Source organism: Lissotriton vulgaris, chromosome 7 (assembly GCF_964263255.1).
Source record: "Lissotriton vulgaris chromosome 7, aLisVul1.2, whole genome shotgun sequence".
NCBI classification, from domain to species: domain Eukaryota; kingdom Metazoa; phylum Chordata; class Amphibia; order Caudata; family Salamandridae; genus Lissotriton; species Lissotriton vulgaris.
In genome coordinates, this window is record NC_141695.1 from 853,263,013 (window position 1) to 853,285,590 (window position 22,578).

The following is a 22,578-nucleotide window of genomic DNA, read 5'->3' on the forward strand; positions in this document are numbered from 1 at the left end:
GACTGGGGCAAAGTCAATCATCTTCACAGTTGAAGCATTGCAAAAGTTCCTTTCCCTTCATCATTAAGCATAAGACTGTACGCATTTTAGGTAAATAAATCTCACAATCCATTAGAAAAAGAACACACATTTCCTTTAAACGTGTATTCCGAAGCCTTCAAATAAAGGGAGGATAGTATTTTCCAAGCTGTGTGGAATTATCTTGAAATAGATCTAGAACCCATTTTTGAGAGCGTGCAAATAGCGCCGGAATATCTGCGCTCTGCTATCCTGTATTCTTCAGTGCCTTTCACTACTGCATGGTGTCACTGTAGTTAAATTATATATCTCCATATGGCTTCAGTATGGGGAAAATCCAATTTATCTTGGATTCCTGGTTCTGCTGTCTCTAGTCTAGTATGAGTCCTATACTCTGAAGCCGGAGTCCTGTTGAAACTGAGAAAGGGTGACTGTAGTCCCAGTACTGTATTTGCTTACAAACTACAGGTGCAGAAATAAATTGGTTTTATCTCCTGCCCCTTCCAAACTTCTATTCTTGGGGAACTAATGTTTCTAAGCCCCAGCGTTTTTCACTAACTCCTATGGCCAATCAGTAAGATGCTCTTAGAGGGGCCTGCTCTATCATGAGCTGGACTTGTTGGCCAGTTGAATTCGTACAAACAACAAAAAGGTGACAGAAGGGATGCTTGAATTCATCTCAGCCACTAGCGATTACTTAGGACCATTTTCCAGATCATTGTTTTTCGCCCACTGCGCCATTCTAGACAGAGACCTGCCTTTGCACATCAGCCTCAGTCCTGCTCCAGTGGGAACAGTGTAGCCCAAACTATCAAGCAAAGTTCCCTCCAGATGTGACCACAAGCAATCCCAGACCTGTTTTGACCTGATTTAAGTCTCATCAGTGAGGTATAACTTGAGCCCAGTGAGCACGAGACCAGGGTCTGGGCATACTCGTTGTACTTAGGGTGTCTACTACAATAAAACATCAAGTTGATAGAAGAAAAAGCCAGAATTTATGGGCAAGCTTTGCCACACCACCTCAATTTTCCACTAACCTCATTTCATTATGTTCTTTGCTTTTTATCTGTTTTTGTTATGGTTTCTCAAACATATGCAACTTTTTTTGGGGGGCGGGAGGGGGAGGTTGGGAAGAGGTGGGCCTGTTAGGTGTCCGAAAGAGATAAACTAAATGTTGAGCAACCGTTAGTCATTCTGTAAAGAAAACCCTATTTAAACCCTATTTACAGCGATTTCTATTTTTACTGTACAGACAGTGACCATTTCTGCAGTGATTGTCACTGACATTGTAGAGCAAAAACCTCATATACAGCAGTTCCTTGTGACACCGTAAAGCGAGTAACCCTAACTATAGCACAACAAACTTAATGCTGGCAAAAAAAGAAATTTAAATGCAGTATGCTGTAGTAATACAGCATACTGCATTTAATGATGTCATATCAAGAACCTTCAAATACAGCTAACCTCCTTGTGCCAGCATTTCCCAGTCACAATGATATGCAATTGAATGACGAGCGCAGAGAGACCTGGATGACGAATACATAACCGAAGACCTAGAAATCAACCTAAATTGTGAGCGATAAAACATTAATGATCCAGAATACGGTGCAGGATCACTTTAAGGGTGAATTCCTAACCAACACATTTTCTTGGGCATTAGACGGCTGCAATACACAATACACAATAGCAAAATCATCCAGTCATTTTACTATGACTAGTGTGACTTCTGTCAGTTTTCGCAACTTGAAAGGCGGAAAGGTAAAAGTTGGAGGCCACCATCTCTCTCCCTCCTTGCTATTCTCTGGAACATTTTAAGTGGAAAGATGCACATTTGCTACTCCAACTGGAGCACTGACGCCCGTGCATTCACATTAAGTTGCAAAGGATTATCTTTCAGCTATGGGAGGCAACCAGAGCATGGTGAGAGAGCAGGGAAGCGTACCATTGAATCAATCAATCAGAGGTTTGTAAAGAGGGGCTACTCACCCATGAGGGTCTCAAGACGCCACTTCACACATCAAATCTCTTTTCCAGCACCCCCATGCTGATACCCGACACTCCATCAGAAAACACATGACTTGTCGTCAACATGAATTGACTGTCTGCTCATCCTGGGAGAAGGGAATCCATTATAGTTCCCATTTCCCATTATAGTTCCTAGTGAATGTCCTGGATCCCACGCAGAATGGGTTTCGTGCTGGCCACAGCACTGAGACGGCCCTTCTGGCAATGGTTGAGCATTTGCGGAGTGTGCTCGATGCAGGTCAAACGGCAGCGCTTATTTTATTAGATCTGAGCGCTGCCTTTGACACTGTTTCCCATCGCATCTTGCTACACCGCCTGCAGGACATTGGCATTTGTGGTTCAGCTCTGCAGTGGTTCCGCTCCTTCCTCAGTGATCGCTCCTTCTGCGTTGCCACCCCTCCATTTCAGTCCAAGTACCATCCTTTGGACCTGGGGGTCCCTCAGGGCTCCTCGCTGAGTCCCACGCTTTTTAATCTGTACGTGCAGCCGCTGGCTGAGGTCGTCAGGCAATGGGGCCTAACCATGGTCTCCTATGCTGATGACACTCAGTTGGCGGTTACGATCAGCGGGGATGCCAAGCAGGATGCCCCCAGGTGTCGAAGTGGACTGAGAGAGGTGGCCAGCTGGATGAACAAACAACTGTCTCCAACTGAACGCGACAAAAACAGAGGTGATGATCGTTGGAAGGGAAGCGGACCACTGGGGGGACTAATGGTGGCCTCCGGAGCTGGGATCAGCGCCGGCCCCCGTCCTGGAACTCAGGAATCTGGGAGTATGGCTTGACCACACGCTAAGCTTTGTGACTCACACGAAGAGAGTGGCGGCCTGCTGTTTTGGAGTATTACGCGGGCTAAGACCCCTGCTGCGATTTTTTGATGCTCCTACAAGACAGCTGGTCATTCAAGCAATGATCATCTCGCGGTTGGATTACGCCAGTTCACTCCTTTTAGGAGCGAACCAAGCCGAGATTCTTCGTTTACAGCGAGTCCAAAACGCGGCGGCTAGGGCGGTGGTTGGTCTGCCTCGAACGTGCCCTACCTCTAACACTCTGCGGTCCCTGCACTGGCTCCCGATAAGCAAGCGTATCCAATTCAAGGCTCTTTGCCTTGTTTTTAAAATTCTGAGAGAGTTGGCACCCAGGATACTCAATACACTGATCTCTCCCTATGTTCCAACCCGCTCTCTACGATCCCTTGGTCAGTCCTTGGTGGTCGTCCCCCGTTTTAGACTTAGTCGGATGGGGGGTCGCTCCTTCCGCGTGAAAGCTGCAACCCTCTGGAATGCGCTCCCCTTGGAAATCCGCCTCTCGAACGACCTAATATCTTTTCGTAGGGCTCTGAAAACCTTCCTGTTTTAAATGTTCCTTGCTTTTACTGTTCTGCTTTTTTGTTACTGGACTTAGTGTTGTGTTGTGTTTTCCTTTCCCTGCGCCAGGACGCTCCTTCGCTGGAGCAGCTGTGCGCATTAAAATGCAAATAAAAAAAAAAATAAAAAAAAATAATTTGCACAGCCTTGTGCACTCCAGTCGGTGGATGGGTCGAACTTGGGGATTTTCAAGGGTAGAGGACTATAATAATCTCTAGGATTACCTTTTGCGGGCTCTGAACACCCCTTTGTCAAACTGGGAATCCTAGGAGCTCCCCACCTGTACGGCTGCCTGCAGCAGCCCTTATCTGGTGGTAGCCGTCTGTGATTTCCTCCCTCGGGACCCCTGAGCCCCGGGAGGCTAAGAGAGTAGGCTTCTGCCAGTTCAGACCCGAGAGGCTCCGCCTCCATCCAGCCTCACTGTCTAGGCATGCGGGAAATCAGCAGCCAGTACCACCACCCAATTTGAGCATGACACCTTTCTGGTGAAAGTGTTATTTTTCACTATCCAGTTGGTCCGCTCCACCCACATCTTGTTACGGGAGCTCACTGCAGCTGGCAAGACCTTGATAAAGAGGGGCTATCTCCTCTCTCAGGAATGGTCTAATTTGTGGCAGTGGAATCACATAGGCTCTAAAAGGGATGTCCATGGTCACACATTGCAATAAAGGAATGAGGTGATTTGTCCCATTTTCAAAAAATAAAAATTGTTTTATTAGGGTATCAAATGGCTTTCTCGGTGTTCTCTTTGCAACAGGGAACACCACATTGGGCCAACTGCTAGCTGTCCCAGACCCCTTTCACACTCCTAGTGCATTAAACATATAATAATGAAGAGCTATATTATACATCTCTTCTGATTGTCAGGAACATTGGAAGAAATGAAAAAATGTTCGCTGAATTAACAACGTTAACAAAAGTGGATAGTTCGTCTCTTCTAAAGCATTTGTAAATGTTTTCCATACTCGCTCCCAAGGTTCTCATACTATATGAAAGACTAAAAAAAACGTTATTTTTGTAAAGTTATATTGTTCTAGTTTGTTCCTTTGGGTTTTTATTCCCTGCCCAAGATCTTGAAGGATTCTCTACCTCCGTTCCACAGCCTCACTCAATGGATATTTCATTTTTTTTATGAAATAAAAGTATACAGGGGCAGTTCACAGCTCCATGCCCTACTTTTCTTTCACACTCATTTTTTATTGAGGATTAAGGAGGATTGGTACAGTAAACGGCCACCCTGGTTAAATTGTGATCACGGCACCATTTCAACTGCGAGCTTTGCCAGTCATCCCTCACCATCATTTTATTAAGGATGAAGGAGGAACCTGGAAGGGGACCGCTGTGACAATGCCTGGTTTGCAGTTGCAGACAGGCTGCCGGCACAGCTGTGAGCTAACTTAGAACACACTTTCTAGGGAAGAATTAGCCACCTCTTTCACCATTAGCATTGGGCAAGGCGATGGGAGTAGGACCCACTGGCAAGGCAGAAGACCAAAAGGGTAAAAACTACGCAGAGGGCAGCACAACCACCCATCCTGGCTATTAGACAATTCCGCATGTCAACTAACAAGGTTTCAGCTGAAAGCTGTCTTGATGGAAATCAAATATCCCTCACCCTGGGGAAAGGTGGGGGCATATAGACACTTCCTTTAACCTGAGGGGAGGATTGGAAGAGAAAAAGAGCCTGCTTTTGAGCAATGTGTGGGTAATCACTCGGGGGAGCCACTTAACAAGGATTTACTCTTGTACTTGGATCTATGCCAAAGCTGGAATTTGTTTCTAATGTCTCTTGGTCTGCACCAGGTGTTGTGGAGCGGGAGCGAAAGCCCTTTTCTATTTTCATCTCTTCCTTACCTGTATGACAGGCTGTGGGGAGAACTGTAAATTTGAGTAATCCACCAAATTGGACAGAACGACAGCCTAAAATTTGTACTATACCTTTCCTTTCTTCCTGATCAACTATTGACATCAAGAGTTTCTAGCTTAGAAGCTTAAATGGATAAAAATAATACTGCTAGAGTTTTGTTTTTCCTCTATACTTTAGATAACCTTGCTGTATAAATTGCTCCTCTATGCAGTAGTCCTAATAGCCCTGGCAATGGTAAAGCTATACAGTGTGGCTTGGGGGCTGCAAATATAATGATGAAATTCATATTTCAGTGTGAACTGTGAACTATTTTCCATATTTCACAGTCTCCTGCGCCCAAACGTTATATTTATTTATGTGGCATATGTTTAGCTCCAACATGCCCAAAAGACAGCAGAGTGCTGCCTATGTATGTATCTATATGGTACCTCTGCTTATATGTGTAAGTATATGGTATAGCTGTAGATGTGCATAGAACCTGGTGATTTGCCTTTGAATATAGTGTCCTGACAATTTCTATTCTTTCTCATGAGCTTGCTGAGCAACTCCCGTAACTTCAGTGTTGCTCTGATCCCACTCATGGAACAGTCAGCTTTTAAATCCTATTGCTGTCTATGCCCAGGCAACTTACTCACTTAACGAAAGAACAAAGAGGTTGGAGGAGGGCCTGAGGGATTTTAAAGACCAGACAAAGACACATTCCCTAACTAAGTGCAGAAAAACAAAAAGTGTCAGAGGGTCTATAAGGTCTATGTGTGGTTCATTGAACTAACAGAACAGTGTCAACTCATCTAACAGTGATAAAGAATATTGGTGGATACCAGTGAACACTCACAGGATATCCATCAGTCACCACACGGAACCGCCCTTCATCATTTGGCATTCCTGTTGGCCACAAAAAAAATTTTGGTACACCACCGGCTCAAAGAGGGGGGGTCAGTTGGTATAACCTCCCAAGAGACAGGTGATGGCCAATGGTGGTAGAGTGTCACAAACTACCCATCAATTTAGTTAGTGGGTGACTGATTTGCAGTGCTGTGAGAAAGGGTGTGTGAAAGTATATAAAATTGGGTGAGGGAGCAGAAATAAGACAACTTTATTAGGTTCTATGCTCACTCCGCCAATGTTAAAAAAGCAGCATAGGTAGATTTAACAAATATCTACTCTGATATCAAGATGGTCAACATGTTTCAGTATTATACTAGGGACTATAGAGTCCATTGCATTCATCAGGACCGGTGTATGTTGTAATGCTACTGCAAATAGTGAAGTGATGGATAAAAACAGTGACTGAATATTCGCATTGCTGCAACATGAAAAAAGATCACCTGATGTTCTAGGTGTATTCCTTTGTTTGCAGAAGGTATATTCGTCACTACAAGACAAAAAGGGGGAAGACACAGACTAATACATGTAAAATGACCACATACATATAGACTAAGCATCATGTTAGTATTACACATTACACATCCCTCGTGTCCTGAGCCGTGGCCTGGCGGGGTGGAGCTATTTGCTCTAACTATAATGGTAAGATGGAGTAATTTAACAACATGAGAACATCATATTTATATGTCCACATGTGTAGTAAATGTGAGACCAATGTGTGATCAAATTATCAACAATGATTTATAGCTCAATGTGTAATACTAACATGATGCTTAGTCTATATGTATTTGGTCATTTTACATGTATTAGTCTGTGTCTTCCCCCTTTTTGTCTTGTAGTGACGAATATACCTTCTGCAAACAAAGGAATACACCTAGAACATCAGGTGATCTTTTTTCATGTTGCAGCAATGCGAATATTCAGTCATTGTTTTTATCCATCACTTCACTATTTGCAGTAGCATTACAACATACACCGGTCCTGATGAAAGCAATGGACTCTATAGTCCCTAGTATATTGCTGAAACATGTTGACCATCTTGATATCAGAGTAGATATTTGTTAAATCTACCTATGCTGCTTTTTTTACATTGGCGGAGTGAGCATAGAACCTAATAAAGTTGTCTTATTTCTGCTCCCTCACCCAATTTTATATACTTTCACTCACTTTTTTCACACACCCTTTTTCACAGCACTGCAAATCAGTCACCCACTAACTAAATTGATGGGTAGTTTGTGACACTCTACCACCATTGGCCATCACCTGTCTCTTGGGAGGTTATACCAACTGACCCCCCTCTTTGAGCCGGTGGTGTACCCAAAAAATTTTTTGTGGCCAACAGGAATGCCAAATGACTTACTCACTTATTCACCTGCCTCTCTTTTCCAGTTTCAGAAACATGAGTACGATCTTGTGAGAACAAAACAGAAAATGGTAGAAGTTGCCAACTACATTGACAAGGTGAGTCCATTTGTGGTGTGTTTGCCTTGTAAATATATCACTTTTAACCCAAAAATCCCTCACCCTCACTAAAGATTGTGAATCCAGATGTTGGTTAGTTTCAGTGAATAGGCTAAACAAGGGCCATTAGCTCTGTTTTTTTGGTATACTGATACAGTGCACAGTTGAGGATGCCATAATCAGTCAATAAAGATGAAGGGTCATAAGTCTTTGATGTAGTGTTCATGTCATCCAGCTGTTAATTGTCTCATTCCGACTGGCTCAGTATGTTTTCTTGTACAAGAGGCTCATTTCACAAATACCTTGACAGGCATTCTGCATGATTTTTGCTGTTCCTTATTCATACAGTACTGTTGTGTGATAGTGGTATATGCAAAGCGGTAGTCCTTTTAACATGGATCTCTAGTGTTATTACCCATAACATGACCATGACACAACTAATGGTTAGCAGCAGATGATAGTAAGCTGTTGAGTGCAGGTGATTTTACCTGCACTCCAATATGGAGACAGCCTAACGTCTTCTCCTGAGTGAATTTATATATAAGCCCCTCCTGATTGTATATAGTTTTTACTTTTGTAGGATGTTGAACAGGCTTAGTGGTTGTCAGTGGTGCTATCTCTCTCTCTACACCTGCCCCCCTGCCCTTGCATCCATTTGGCTCAGTGCAGAAAGCATTGTATACTCAAGTGTGTGTACCAGGATGAAATTACATCCACTGAAAGGAGCAAGGAGATTCTAGTCTTACCTCGTCTGGGCTAAGCCAGTTCCAGCAGGTCAGCATGTGATCTGAGAAGCAAAATATTTGCATAAAGAAAGCTCTTGACCTTGAAAAACAGGCATGGGCTAACTGCCAGGATCGTAGCCAGAAGAATATTTTTAGAGGGGTATGGCCCTAAGCTATGACCAAACATTAAAGCTATGCATTATAGATGCATTTTTTTCTCAAATACGGGTTGTACTACTAAATAACATCCCCCAGAATATCGTGGGACTAGAATATCAAGGACTGAATATGGAAAGGTAAATGTATATAGGAAGTATAGATTTATTTTTCCGAACTCCACATCTATGTACCTTGTAAAAAAAAAAAAAAAAATATATATATATATATATATATATATATATATATATATATATATATATATATATATATATATGGTGTTAGGTATAGAAAAACTGTACTTCGATGTCGATATTTTGAATTCCATATTTCCAGTGCACACCATGTTATTCTATGTGAAGGATATATATGGATTTTTTTAAGGCTCATAATAAAGCACACTCAATCAACATTTCACAATCCAACTTTAAATCCTATCAATTAGATGGGATTTAAAGTATATGGGTGTAAAGTTGTATCGTAGGCTGACTCTCATCTTTGTATATTTTCTAAATTATTCAAGCCTTGTGCAATAAAAAGTTATTTACAAAAAACATCAGCTGGCCTTTCTCCCACACCTCTTACATCAGTGGTGAATGTCCAGCATCCACACTCAAAATTTCTTTGCTGAAGGATGTCTTACCTGGGACATTCTGCCTCAGTAAATTAGCATACTTGGGAGGCCAAAAAGGATGTGGAGTTTCCTAATTGTGGGCAAATTCGTAAGCGAAGTTTTAATCTAACCCATCTCTAATTCAGAATAACTTTACAGAGAGCTTGGAGCATATACATGAAAAATATCTTGGGAAATTAGTGGCGAACAGTGTGCGTTCAACATTTTAGGAGTGGTGAAAGCTAAATGTAATGTAAATTTCATTTTACATGGGTCATTCCTGCCATGAATTTCCCTATAAGGTTGTGAACAATAATGGACAGTTCAATTACATTTTATCAAACGCACCAGTCAAAATTGCATGGATCTAAAGCAGGCTCTGGCATTAGCAGACACCTCTCATAGTTACAGGCAGTTTGAAGGTGTTGTACAAAAGGAGACCTTCCTTAAACATCAACCACTAAGACAGGTAGATGTGATAAAGGATAGGTGATAGTGTGAGTCTGGGATGGGTTCATTTAAGGCTTGTGGCCTGGCTGAAGATCCTAGTCCCATCTCCAGTTAGAGGAACCATAAATGGGCATGCAGCAGAACTGCCTTTAATGCTCTGAGTGGTGGTTTCACTGTTTGCATCTAGGATCCTGCTCTGTAATAACATATTTGTTTGATGCTGCTTGCATGGTACCTCCCATTTAACTGCTGCAGAATTATCCAATTCCAGAATTGTGGACATGCTCTACCCTTTCACATGCAGTAGAGTAGACTCCTTGCATAGGCTTGGGAGAGGAGTTGGCCTAACGGCTAGGGCAGTTGACATCAAATCCGGGGAACCGGGTTCGAGTCTCAGCAAGGATATGTAACATCCTGTGATTCTGGGCAAACCGCTTAATCTCCCTGTGTCTAACAAAAATGAATGTGTCCTCATGTAACGCAACTGATGCTCGTGTAAAGCGCTCAGATACCAGATACCTTTGGGTCAAGCTCATGCTATATAAAACTCAGTTAAAAAAACAAAAAGGCTCACTAAGGTGACACCACTTATGTGGTTAATATTTCTCAGATGAGCAATCACTTTTGGTGGTATATGTTGAAAGCATGGAAGCCTGACCTGTGCCCAATAAAATCACCCTAATTACTAGACATCCTCTGGTTTCTAAAACACAAACTGAGAAAGAGACTTCTCTGGGAGATTGGTTGCTGTGGAATTATGGAGAACCTGACGGGAAGGCTGTTTGTAGTGTCTGAGTCCTCCAAAAAGTTTGGTGCTAACTTTCAATTGGCCTAGTGGGTTGGACGGAAGTCCACTGAGAGTGGATGTGGATGTGGCATACTTTGTGTTAGGGAAAGTCTGGCACCTGAGGTACCAAAGATAAAAACTTTGTCTCTCTTGAAGGTCTAAGGAAAGGACTATCCTATTAGAGAATGCTGCACTTCAAAGCAGAGAGGAGGGAGACATCTTGAATGTAGAGATCATGCCCCAGTACAAGACCTGCTGCCACTGGAGCAGGAACACTGAACACGCCTTTCTGCTCCACCAGAACTGCACTTACAGAGAAGCAGGGTATAATCGTGGCCTAACTCAACAAATATGTGGTGTGTAGATAGTGAGTCGAGAACAGTAACTTTATACTTACCTTTATATTCCTAACTACACCATATTATGGCCACTATATATTTGGAGGACAATCATTTAGTACAGCTGCTTGGCTGCACTGATTTTCAATGGTTAAGAGATTTATTTTCGCAACTCTGTCAAGCCTTCAGGTGCCTTAAGGGCCCTGTAGTATATTAACAGAATGATAAAATATAACCATACGTAATCTTCATTCCAGTCACCCAACACTGTTCTTGGTTGCTAAGCCTTGGCTAAGAACAAAGAAGATTGCAGATATGCAGCTGAGGCGCCACATCTTGGGACTTCCCTTTTAATGAATATTAGAGTGGTTCCAGACACCTTCTGCTGGACCGGATGAGAACCTATACGTCTGTGGCATGACCTTCCCAGCTGCACGTCAGTGTGCTTTTTATTGTTAAAGCCTACTGTTGCCTTTGTATGATTCTCTGTCCCAGGGTGCTAAAAGGCCATTTATCTTGCAGTGTGCACCATTGTATCAGTAACAATAAATCCAACTAGCACTGTCAAGGTTACTTGCTTGTGACACACACCGCTTTGAGCCCGCCAACAGGAACTTCTGCTTCTCTGACTGCACATCATGATTGTCATCAAGTAGCATTTGAGGATTTTCCTTCTGAAAGTGGAGGTAACGGATTCCCTAGGGATAGTCTTTATAGGGTCCAGCAGCCCTCTGGTTATCTCTCTTTCATTTGTACTCTAGATATCTTCTGTGCATATCTCATGACTTTTTTGAGATTCAGGAGCATGTGAGTAGAGGTATTTCTTTCTGAAACTCATGTTTTGAGGTTGGGGGCTGATGCATCAGGTGGTGCAGGCAGTCACATGGCTTCCTAGCATTTACAGCTCTGAGCCGCTTTCACTGATTTTTTTCTTTTCGTGCAACAGTCAGATACCCAGTTGTCAGTGTAAGTGAAACGGAATGCTTTGCTCTGACCATTATGCTGCATGCTGCATGACCAGCATGCCGAATCCTGAGTCCAAGCAACAGCTGGTCCAACACTGGAAGTATGGGGGCCGAAACAGGTCAGCCCGGGCACCCTGAAAGCCACGGACAGCTGCTTCGGCCCGGGACCTTGTGGTGTATAAATTCCTCTCACTCTTCTTCTTGTAGATATGGCCTCTGGCATGTGAGGAATCTCTGAAATTGGAAAGTCTATTCCCAGCTTCACACTTCCTGCCCACAGCGGGCCAGAGCTGTTGGGGCTTGCCCGCCTCCCCCCGGGGTTAGGGCAGAGCCGCCCACTCTGCCAAATGAGAATCTGCTTTACATAGTAAAGATGCCTGCTCCAACCCAAGAATACCACCTCCAGCCACAATCGAATGGGTCGGTTATTAGTGGAATTATCCTGGTTTGTAATCTGTTCAATGATAAGGTGAACGCTCTCCAAAGCGTGCGCTGATTCCTATTGGTTCTAGGCCTTGTCCTGTGAATGTTTCTGGCTCAGTTCTTCTGTTGTGAATTTTCTACTGCTTGGTCCTCTATGATTGTACGTCGAGGAATGCTGCTGAGTGGCGTTATTATTATGCCTTTAATACTTAGCATAAACCTGCAGCATCAGAATAAGGCACTTGTGGTAATACGCGAAGACATCTCAATGGAGCTACCAGGGGGCTGCTGATCTTGTGTTATGCAGTTTTCTGGGCATCCCATCATCTTGTGTTCCTCGTGTAAAACAAAAAAGGCATAACAGCCGATAGTTATGAAAATAACAAATAGTGGCTTATTTGGATGGAACTGCTGTTAATCTGTCCTTAATCTTATTTAGAAGGGAGTAGCTAACATTCTGGGCCGGTTTACGTTACAAAAGAGACACAAACCGGCACAAGTGGCTACTTTGGCATGTATTGTTTATCTGAAGGTCATGCAAGCACCGCATCCCGTAAGGTGGCCCCCCTTACAAACCCAGGGTGAGATTGTTGCAGTGTTCTTGTTCTGCCCTCCACCCCACACCTCCCGATCCCTGGCCTCGCCCCTCCCTAGGCGTCATCAATGATATTCTGTTCTTGTGTTGCCCTCTTTTTAGTTTTACAAGTCGCTGAACGTCCGAGTGGCTCTGGTGGGCCTCGAGATCTGGACGGATGGCAACAAGTGCAACGTGACCGAGAACCCCTACTCCACTCTCTGGTCTTTCCTTGCCTGGCGCCGGAAGTTGCTGTCTATCAAGAAACATGACAACGCTCAGCTCATCACGTAAGACTTGGGTACAGTGGGAATGGTGCAGTGGGGCAATGTTTAATTTGAGGGGGTGTTTTCCAGGACCCACCCTTGAGATTTATTTTAGAGCACCTCTACCTAATAGAGCTGCTTGGATTCATGGCTGTACTAACGGTGCAGAGCCGGATAGGTATGCATACTGCATGAAGGAGCTGCTACTGCTGAGCAGCGTTACCTGTTGTTACACACACACATTTGTAATTCTAGAATCGCACTGGTACCACCGCAAGGGTCAGTGGCGTGAAGCGCTCACAAGGCCTCTTCATCCTAAACCGGGAAAGCCGCTGGCTCGTCTGCCATTAGCTGATGTGGGTCAGGGTGGTGCAGAGCTGTGCCTCCTGCCAGGGGCAGCCTTAGGCATGTGCAAGCTGTGCACCTGCACAGGGCCGCCAAAACCCCGGGGCCGCCATGCCAATATATATCCTTAATATAATAATCCTCTGAGGATGGATACATATTTGAGTGGCGGCCCCTGGCAGGGATTTGGTGGCCTCGGGCTCTGTTCCACTTCCAAACACCCTGACCCCCCCTCTTCACTGGCCTACGCGCTCCGCCCCGCCCAGACCCCCTCTTACGGGGCCCCCTACCTACGCTCCCTGCCCAGGGCCGCCATGAGCCTAGAGCCGCCCCTGCTCCTGCTGAACCATTCAGCAGCATAGGGCTGGCTCGCCAGGAGGGCACTGGCAATGCCAGGTTTAGAACTATAGCGAAAACACACAGGAATCTGGATCTAAAGTTGACCTATTGTTAGTCAGTTGCTTATCCAATCATGTTTTTGGTTCTTTGCTTTCTGATAGAAATACTGCACTATTAATACTAGAATGCAAACAAAAAACAGTACTGGACATGCTACTCACATCATATATAGACCCACTGAAGATCACCCCGTCTGTGCATGAATGTGGAATGCTGCTTATTTTAAACAGGAAACAGCCTTCCCGACACAGGCATTACCACACAATGTCTTTACCACACATCATTTAACATGTGGTGCTTTAACCACACATGGGGTGTTTTGGGGTTTGGGGATAAGTAAGGGTACAGGGGGCTAAGGTTAAAAAAGGTGAGGTTTGGGAGGTTTACCACTAAATTAAAAAAATGTAAATTAAGAAAAAAATGAAAAAGGGGGGTATTGGATGGTTCTCCCTTCCTTAAAGGAATAAAGTACATTTATTTTCATGAAAAAAGGGGAGAAATTGCTTTACAATTATTATTATAAATATATATATATATATATATATTCACTGAAAAAGGAATCCTTCTAGTTTTTTTTAAAACTTGGTTTTATTAGCAACATTGCATCGCATTACATTTTTGACATGTAGCACACATTTTACATGGAAAACTGTCCTACTTTTGTGTTACTAATATCCATGCTACCCATCATCAGCTCCACACTCCTCGTAATATACTGTACATCGCAATGTGTTTTAACATATTTATATATATCAAACCTAATAGAGACGCAATAAAAAAGCAACAATATTAAACCCCTCTCCACATCCCCCCTCCCCAGCAGCGGACAGCAGTACTAGCACTCGTTATCTAGATTGACAGGCGAACTGGCAATGTTAATGTGGCATAGGTGTGGAGGAGGCATTAGCACTATCTATGCTAGGTGTCAACCTGTCAAGGGTGATTGATTGTGCGGGCTCAGAGACGTCTTGGCTCTGGGCTATCGTCGAGGACATTTCTATCAGCATCTGTCCCCATTCAGTCAGATCCCTTTTAGCATTTTCTGCAACTCTCACAGCCCTAAGGCAACATTCTTCCACCACACCCCATTCAGGCATATCTGAGCGCCATTTATCTGGTGCAGGAGGTGCTGAACGGATCCAATTGATTGCAATTCGTCTTTTTGCCAGAACCAATCCTAACATTGCAAACGTAAAACGTATATGTGTCCCCTTCTTTGGAGTTGGGAATAAGCCCAACAGACACTGCTTTAGAGAGAATTCCATTCACTCCGTTGTAACAGAACGGAGAGTCTATACCATCTGGTTCCAATACTGCTACAGTCATGTGCAAGTCCATATCATATGAAGGAATGTGGCAGGGTGCGTGCCGCATCGAGGACAGGATGAGGCTAGCCGCGGGGGTGAGCAGCGCACGGCATTGTGGGGTCAGTTACGTGCAATGCAAATAATTGAATTGGATAAGCTTGAATCTGGCATTATTTGTTGCTTCAGCCACCTGCTCCAGAGCTCTCTTCCATTCCCTGTCAGTCAGAGGTAAGAGTAAGTCTTTAACCCATTTTCTCCTGACTACTGATAAATCCACTGAACGGTCTCCCTTAAGGGATTTGTATATACGGGATATCAGGGCCTTACTAGAACTGGGATCTAACAGTGTTGCCAATATGTGCAATTCCAGTGGCTCCTCTGGGAAGGTGGTCCACATCTCACAGACCGTACACGTACTGTAAGAAATGCCCTGCTGGTACCTGAAAGTAATCCCGAGCCTCGTCGAAAGTCAGGAAGCTTCCATTGTGGTACAAATGCCCTGCCAAGATGCATCCTCCCTCATACCATTTCGAGATATTCATAAATGCCTGAATACTCTGAAATCCCCGTAACCATCAAGTAACCTTATAGTTAGGTGTAATAAAAAAAAGTCAGCTTTTTTAAACAAAAACCTCAGAAATATACTGAAAGAACAAAAGTTAAAGTGATGTTATAGTTAGGTGAATGCCAGTGAGAGCATTAATGTTGTGAACTAAAAAATCACAGAAATTCACTGGTTACAGTTAGCAGAGCTAACTACAGCTTGCACCCCTGCCGTGCAATGCTTATGCCCTCACATATTACATCACTCACAATATGTTCTGTGATATCATTTATGACATCACTGATGACATCATCCAATGAGTGTGTTCGTTTGGTTTATAGTTTACATAGAGGGGGATAACTACAGTAGGAAAGTGCCCTTTTTTGACATGGTGACCCTCTCCCCCCCTTTTTGCCCGTTAATTTATGCAATTTTGACAGATGTGTACTGGGTTGCTACTAATCAGGTTTCCACCCAGTGCCAAATCTCTTTCCCTAAAACTGTACAATTGTTCCTCAATTGGTAATACCTTTAGCACCCTATGAGCCCCTAGTAGATGGTAACCTTGATACCTAGTGTGTAGGTACTAAAGAGGGTCCCTAAGGGCTGCAGCATGTATTGGGCCACCCTAAGAGACCCCTCACCACACTCATGCATACTGCCATTGCAGGCTGCTTGATATGGTGCAGACAAAACTAAAAACACGACATGGCACACCTCCTCTGTTCCATGTCTGCAAACACTGCATGCAATATGTGTAAGCCACTCCTACAGCGTGCCTTACAGCCCTAAAGCAGGATGCATTACACCTAAGGCTCCCGGTTTTCTGTTTAAATTGAGATTTTGCATATAAATACAGATGGAAAACCTTTTGTTTTTTGTCTGTATTTATATATAGAAAAATACATACAAAACAAATGTTTATGCAAACTCTGTGCTCCTCTGTAAAATCCATGTCTGAGGCGCACAGGAACTGCAAAAAGAAATCTGGAACTGCTGGCCTTAAACTGCCGCTCTGGAGAGGGGTGAACAAGTGCAGCTGGGAGCGCCATGTCTGCAGAGACCCTGCAACACCCCTCACTGCAGTGCTCAAGCAAGTTATATTGTTTGGGCAGTGCAAGCAGCCCATGTCCATTAAGAGGAGTGGAAACACCCCAGGACATCGTCTCCAGCCCCAGCAGCCTTTTGTTTCTTGTTGTATGGGAGAGTGAAGGAGGTCAGTGGGGGCTAGGCACGGGGGCCTCCAACAGCTATCAGCATAACGCCTGGGTGCATCTCTTTGGATTTTAGTTTAGGAGCACTCAGGACTTGAACCTCTTTGTATTCACCACATGGTTTTTATAGAGATTGTACGAGTGTACTGTGTAGCAGCTTTGCTGTGCTATGATTTGTCTGGCTGTCTGATTCAACAACCTTCGGCTCGAAGTTCATTCTGAACAATTTGGTAGGCTGAGACCAGAACTCCTGTTTCAGTGGTCCAAAACAGTAAATTCCTTGGTCGCAAAAAAAGCACCAGCCAAACAACAAGGGTCCAACCCCAGTAAAATCAGCAGTGGAGTTAAGGTGCCAAGAATCTCAGGTCCACTTGGGTCGCAGTTCAGTTCAAGAGCTGTAAACGCAAAAAACGGCTATTCTATAGATCACATAAAACAAGGTATTCTAAAAAATTATATAGTGTGGTATATTTGCTTTGCATAATATCCATTAATTTGAGGAATTCTCCATTCTCCATTATTCTGTACAGATAAATATGCAGGATTCTTTAGATATTTCGGTGATTCACAATGTCTCACGGGGTAAGTTGTCTCCTAGCGCACACTAAGAATGACCTGATATTCTTCAAGCAGACACTCTCTGTGATGGTTTATAAAATGTAAGTAAAAGAGGGAGTAATGCTTTGACTTTTTCTCATACAGCTGTGCAAACGAGACCAAATCAATACCACTAATTCATGCATCATTTCATAGAGGTCAGAGAACACATTTGCTCCCGATATGTGAAGTGCACTTAGCATAGGCTCCAATTTCAAAAACAGCTATAACAACTGAGTGCAAGTGTGCATAAATGTGGAAAAATATTAGCTGCAGCATCTGCCTTTGCTTGCAACAAAAATAAATGTGGATAAATGCAGATAAGATGACAAAAATAAATATGGATAAATACAGATGGAAATGTTAAAAAATAAATACCATGAAACCGGGAGCCCTACTTATATTATATGTGTAGATATATCTGCAGGAACAGATATGCTATTGTTATGTATAAGTCGATTCTTAGATGTCGCCAGTGAATAGTTAAGCCATCGTAAGTATATGTACTGGGCACTGGTGATCACGCGTTCCCCAGCTACATGATGGCTTCACTGAACCCAAAGATGTTTGGTATAGAACATCTCTTTTTAATGAACCTACACTGATTCCAGTTATGGATTTATTAATACATGAAACCAGAGGATACCTTCGAAGTATCCCTTGAAAACTACTATTCCACAAGTGTGCTGGCTGACTGGTACAGTCCAGCTTACCACCACAGCTACACTTGTGACCCCCTAGGAGGTGAGAGCCCCACTCTCAGAGGTCAGGAACAATGCCTGCTCTAGAAGGAGGTGTTTGCACGTCCTCCAAACAGGACAGCTAGCAATCAGCATACCAAGGCCGGAGGCTTCAAAGGCCTCCACCCCCTTTGATATGCAACCCCATCATCTCCCAGACCTGGGAGATGCCACATCCTGCCCTGAGGCCCATTTGCACCAGGCCACGTGGGAGGCCCCTTTGGCACCAGGACAGTTGAGAAACTAGTATGCGAGTAGGTGTGGAGCACACCCAGGTCAGACCCACCCCTAAGGTGAGCTGCCTGATGTGCCCTATTTGAGGAAAATTCCCCCATCTTGGTGATTGCAGAATTTAGTAAACTGGGACAGGGCTATACCCACTTCCTACAGGAAGGGGTCAGATACGGGGCGTAGTGACCCCAAGGGTATATAGCCCATTGGCCACTAATTTTCCCTTCCCTAACACCCTTAAATTTAGTATTCAGTTGGGCCCTCTGAATCCAGAACTTTACATTCCCCTGACTGCAAAGAAGAGGAGGACCCTGAAAAGAGGATCCCCGCAAGAATAGAAGACTGCTGTGGACGTTTAGTGGCAAACCCTGCCTGCTGCACAGAAACTTGACAATTACAAAGACCTGACTTGTCCTGCAGCTGTGCACCCTCCAAAAGCCCCAGAGTGTTGCCAGCACTTGGTCAAGCAGCCAGCATCTCACTTGGAGTAGGGGAGCTGCTCTGCTGCAGCCTGCTGGCACTGACTGCGGCGCCCGGTTTAAAGACGCTGCTGTCCACAGGGTCCACCTAGCAGTAGCCACCCAGAATGACATTAGTGCACTCAAGGAGGTCATAATCATTTTCCTGCGAAGCCTGAAGATGCCAGGACCTCCACAAGCCCTCCTGTACCAATTCCGGGGTACTGGACCATTGCCGCGACCAAAGCTTGTTGAAAGTCCCACCTGAACATCACCGATGACCAGCCAACGACAGACGTCAGCACCGTAGAGGCCAGGATTGAGAGTGTCCCATCTGTCCTGTTTTTGTCCCCCTCGCTGGCCGTGACGCACGAAGACCAGCCAAGTACAAATACTCTGCACCTGAGCCCCCCCACCTGGGACTAGGGAAACCGACTTCTCCCCCCGTACTCTCAGTCTCCTCACGATCTCATCCCCTTGTTGGGAGCTCCCAGAGATGTCCCCAAGCCACCCTTTGCAACCTATTTCCAAGTGCCCTTCTCCTTTCTACCGCGTAGTGCGCAAGGCTTCCATACTGTCCATCACCTCTGCAACCGGACTCACCAGGGCAGATAAGACCGATTTTCTGTTGAAACTTTGGTTCTTGTCACTCTACACCTCCTGACTGAAAGAGATGGCATGGAAAAGTATTCCAAACATATGCATGCAGTGAATGTTCTTTTTCTTGTAGGAAAGCATTACAGATAGAAATGCACTGGTTAACATTGCTAAAACTGTAAAAAGTCTATTACGAAAAAGTACTTACCTCTTTGCAATCAATCATTTATATAGCACAGCAAATAACCAGGGAAGGTCTGAGGGGGCTGGAGAAGCTGGCTGCTGTACTGTGGTTTGTTCATTCGAACATCCGGGTCTTGAGTTATTTTCTGAAATGCTGGATCGATGTGGCAGTCCTGAGTTGCAGGGGTAGGCTGTTCCATGCCTTGGCTGCCAGGTATGCGAAGGAACATCCTCCGCTGCTGGTTCGGCAAATCCAGGGGGTGTCAGCGAGGATGAAGTTCTTGTTTTCAAAATATAAAAATACCTGTTATTTTTCTAAATTGGTGTGGATCTCCTGTTTGAGTGTGTGCATCATCAACTGAATCTGTGTGTGCAACAAATATCTAACACTCCTCTCTGATAAGCATAAGGCTGCTCAACCACACTACCCTAGATAGAGCACCTTGGAATTACTGGAGCGAGCCTCTGTCCACTCATAAGGGATACCTGGACTCCTTATATATCATACTTCTTTTTGGTATACTATATAAGGACCTGGGGGCATATTACAAAGCTTGGTGAAATGTCATTATCGCCGCTTTAGCGGCCGTTTTCGGCCGCTAAGCGGCGATAATTACATCGCCCTATTAGCAAGCTGTCGCTAACTGATGTTAGCGACAGCTTTGAGGCGATAGCGAGCGGTTTGGGGCCCGCTTTGCATGTCAGCGATATTTATCGCTAATGACATGCAAAGTGGGCGTACCCAAACTGTTAGCGACTGAAAACAGCCGCTAACATCGCTATCGCCTATTAGCAAGGCAGGCGTAGCGATGGATATATTCGCGCTAAGCACGATTATCTCCAAATCTAACGCCTGCTCAGACTAGTTCTTAGCCATTATATCCAATGGGAGGTGGATATAATGGCTAAGACCCTGTTAGCGATAATGCGTGAATATCGCTGCTGTGCTAATATCGCTGCTGTGCTAATAGCACGTTATCTCAGCGATGAAATCCGGCGATGTTTGGCGATAGAAAAATTGTCGCTAAGCCTATTTAGCGATAAATATCGCTAGTTGTTGGTAATATGCCCCCTAGTTTCTTACAACTACCATATTACTTTTCTACCTAATTTTGTTCAGCCTGTGTCCAGCTAATGGATGTAAGTTTTTGCAAAATGCATGTGCACCTAATGCATCATAGGTGTGTAGAGGTATTGATCTTTGTATTGAAGAGTATTTCTATGTGCAGATGACAGTTGGCGACTTGTGTTCAGCATGTTTCACGCAGGTTTTTAGTCTCTGCTGAAAAAGTTTCCAACAGGGCAAAGATTCTGTGTTCTACATACTAAGTATTGTAAGCAGCCTTGAGTTATTAGGCAGAAATGTCTCAGCATGAACATTTCTACATAATATAGAAGACTGTGTGCACCAGGTCATAACCTATTTACATGTGCTTGCTTTGCCTGAGAAGATGGGTTATCTGTAAAGTTTTCAGAACAGTATGAATTGTTCAGGTAGCATTATCCTTAGCACCTTCAACCTTAGTTATTTTACTCGAATCGTCTTTCTTTGAACAAGATTTGCATAGAGTGTAAACTGTTCTTAGTACATACTTTTTAATACTCTGTGGTGTATTTCTCATGAGAGTTTCACTGTCTGCAATCAGTGTGGTACAGAGTAAACTCTCGCCATAGAGCAAATACTGTTCACAGTACCCACTTTTCTATTAATTTCCACTTCACTTCTCAATGTAAGTTCAGAAACTGTGAGGGGTTTGATACAGCTAAAGCCTGTCAGGATTAAGGCATTAGTTATGTAACAGGGCTTGAGTATCTGGAGGAACTTGTTTTTTCCTGAACAGTTGTATACAGATTGAACATTGTGTGCAGTACTGGTTACCTTTTTATCTGTGGTTGATAGTCAACATGAACTTGGCTACCCATGAAGTGTATGGTATAAAGTCGGTATTGCACATAACACAAGGTTGCTTCATCTATAGGGTTGTATGTTTGATAGCAGTAATCTTGCTTCATATTATTTTGAGCTATTTTGCACTTACTTTCATAGCTCTAATGTCATGCCCATTTATAGAGCAGTGTGTGCAAAAGAAGTTTGGGTGTTGTCATCAATGATGTCTTCAATGATGTAATTTGAGATGTCATCGGTGGTGCCATAAATGATGTCATAGAAAATGTAATGAATAATGTAATATTTAAGGTCATAGGCAGTGCATGGTGGGGTGAAAGTTATAGCTAGCTCTGCTAATAATACCTGGTGAATTACTGTGTTTTTTTAGTTCAAAACTTACATTTTGTCACTGACCCATTCACCTAACTTGCCCAGATATACAAATATTTTCAAACCTTAATATTTCAAAAACTACTGGACGGATTTCACAACAAATCACAAAAAACACGCTTTCTGGGCCAAGATTAAATTTAGTGCAATTCCGTTAAGCAGTTTTTGTTGTGTCATTTGTGCAGTATTTTACTTAATCCTTAACAAAAATACTGTGCCAATGATTTATACAGTGTATGTTATTTAAATTGTGATTAATAGCATGATCAATTTCTGAAGTATGTTGTTACTGCCCATTATGAGGTAATGTGTTTGCACTTTATAACATGTAGTAAAGATGACTCCTCTCAATGTGATCAAGTCTGCAGGGCAGCCAAAACATGTTATGGTAGCACACAAATAAAATGAAACATATTTTAAACTCTAGAGTGTCAGTAACCTTTGGCTCTTGGCAGAGAGGATTGCTGGAATATTATTGCAGAGATTGCTGACCTTGCTTCTGAAACGACCTATATATATTGTGTATATGTTCATAGTTTGTGTAGCTGTAGATACAAATGCTGTGCATACTCCTGTCATGTAGTGTTGAGCTTGGATGTATGCAAGCTGTTTTTGTTCAAAGAAGTCTTTTTAAGTCACAAGGTGTGGTGACTCCACCAATTGTAGCGAAGGCGCATGAGCATTGGTTCCATAGTCACATGTTTTTCTCTGCTGTTGGGTTCAGACATGTTTACGGGAGCTCTGCGTCGACGCCAGGGGTTCTCGCC

The 22,578-nt window shown here is 43.7% G+C and overlaps 1 protein-coding gene across 1 annotated transcript in view; it reads left to right on the forward strand.

Moving 5' to 3' along the window:
• ADAM19 (ADAM metallopeptidase domain 19) overlaps positions 1 to 22,578 on the forward strand; it is a 451,105-nt gene that overhangs the window by 195,100 nt on the left and 233,427 nt on the right. The window contains exons 8-9 of the mRNA XM_086931224.1: positions 7,550 to 7,621; positions 12,776 to 12,942. Coding sequence (XP_086787350.1) covers positions 7,550 to 7,621; positions 12,776 to 12,942 — 239 coding nt within the window. The remainder of the gene's footprint in view (positions 1 to 7,549; positions 7,622 to 12,775; positions 12,943 to 22,578) is intronic.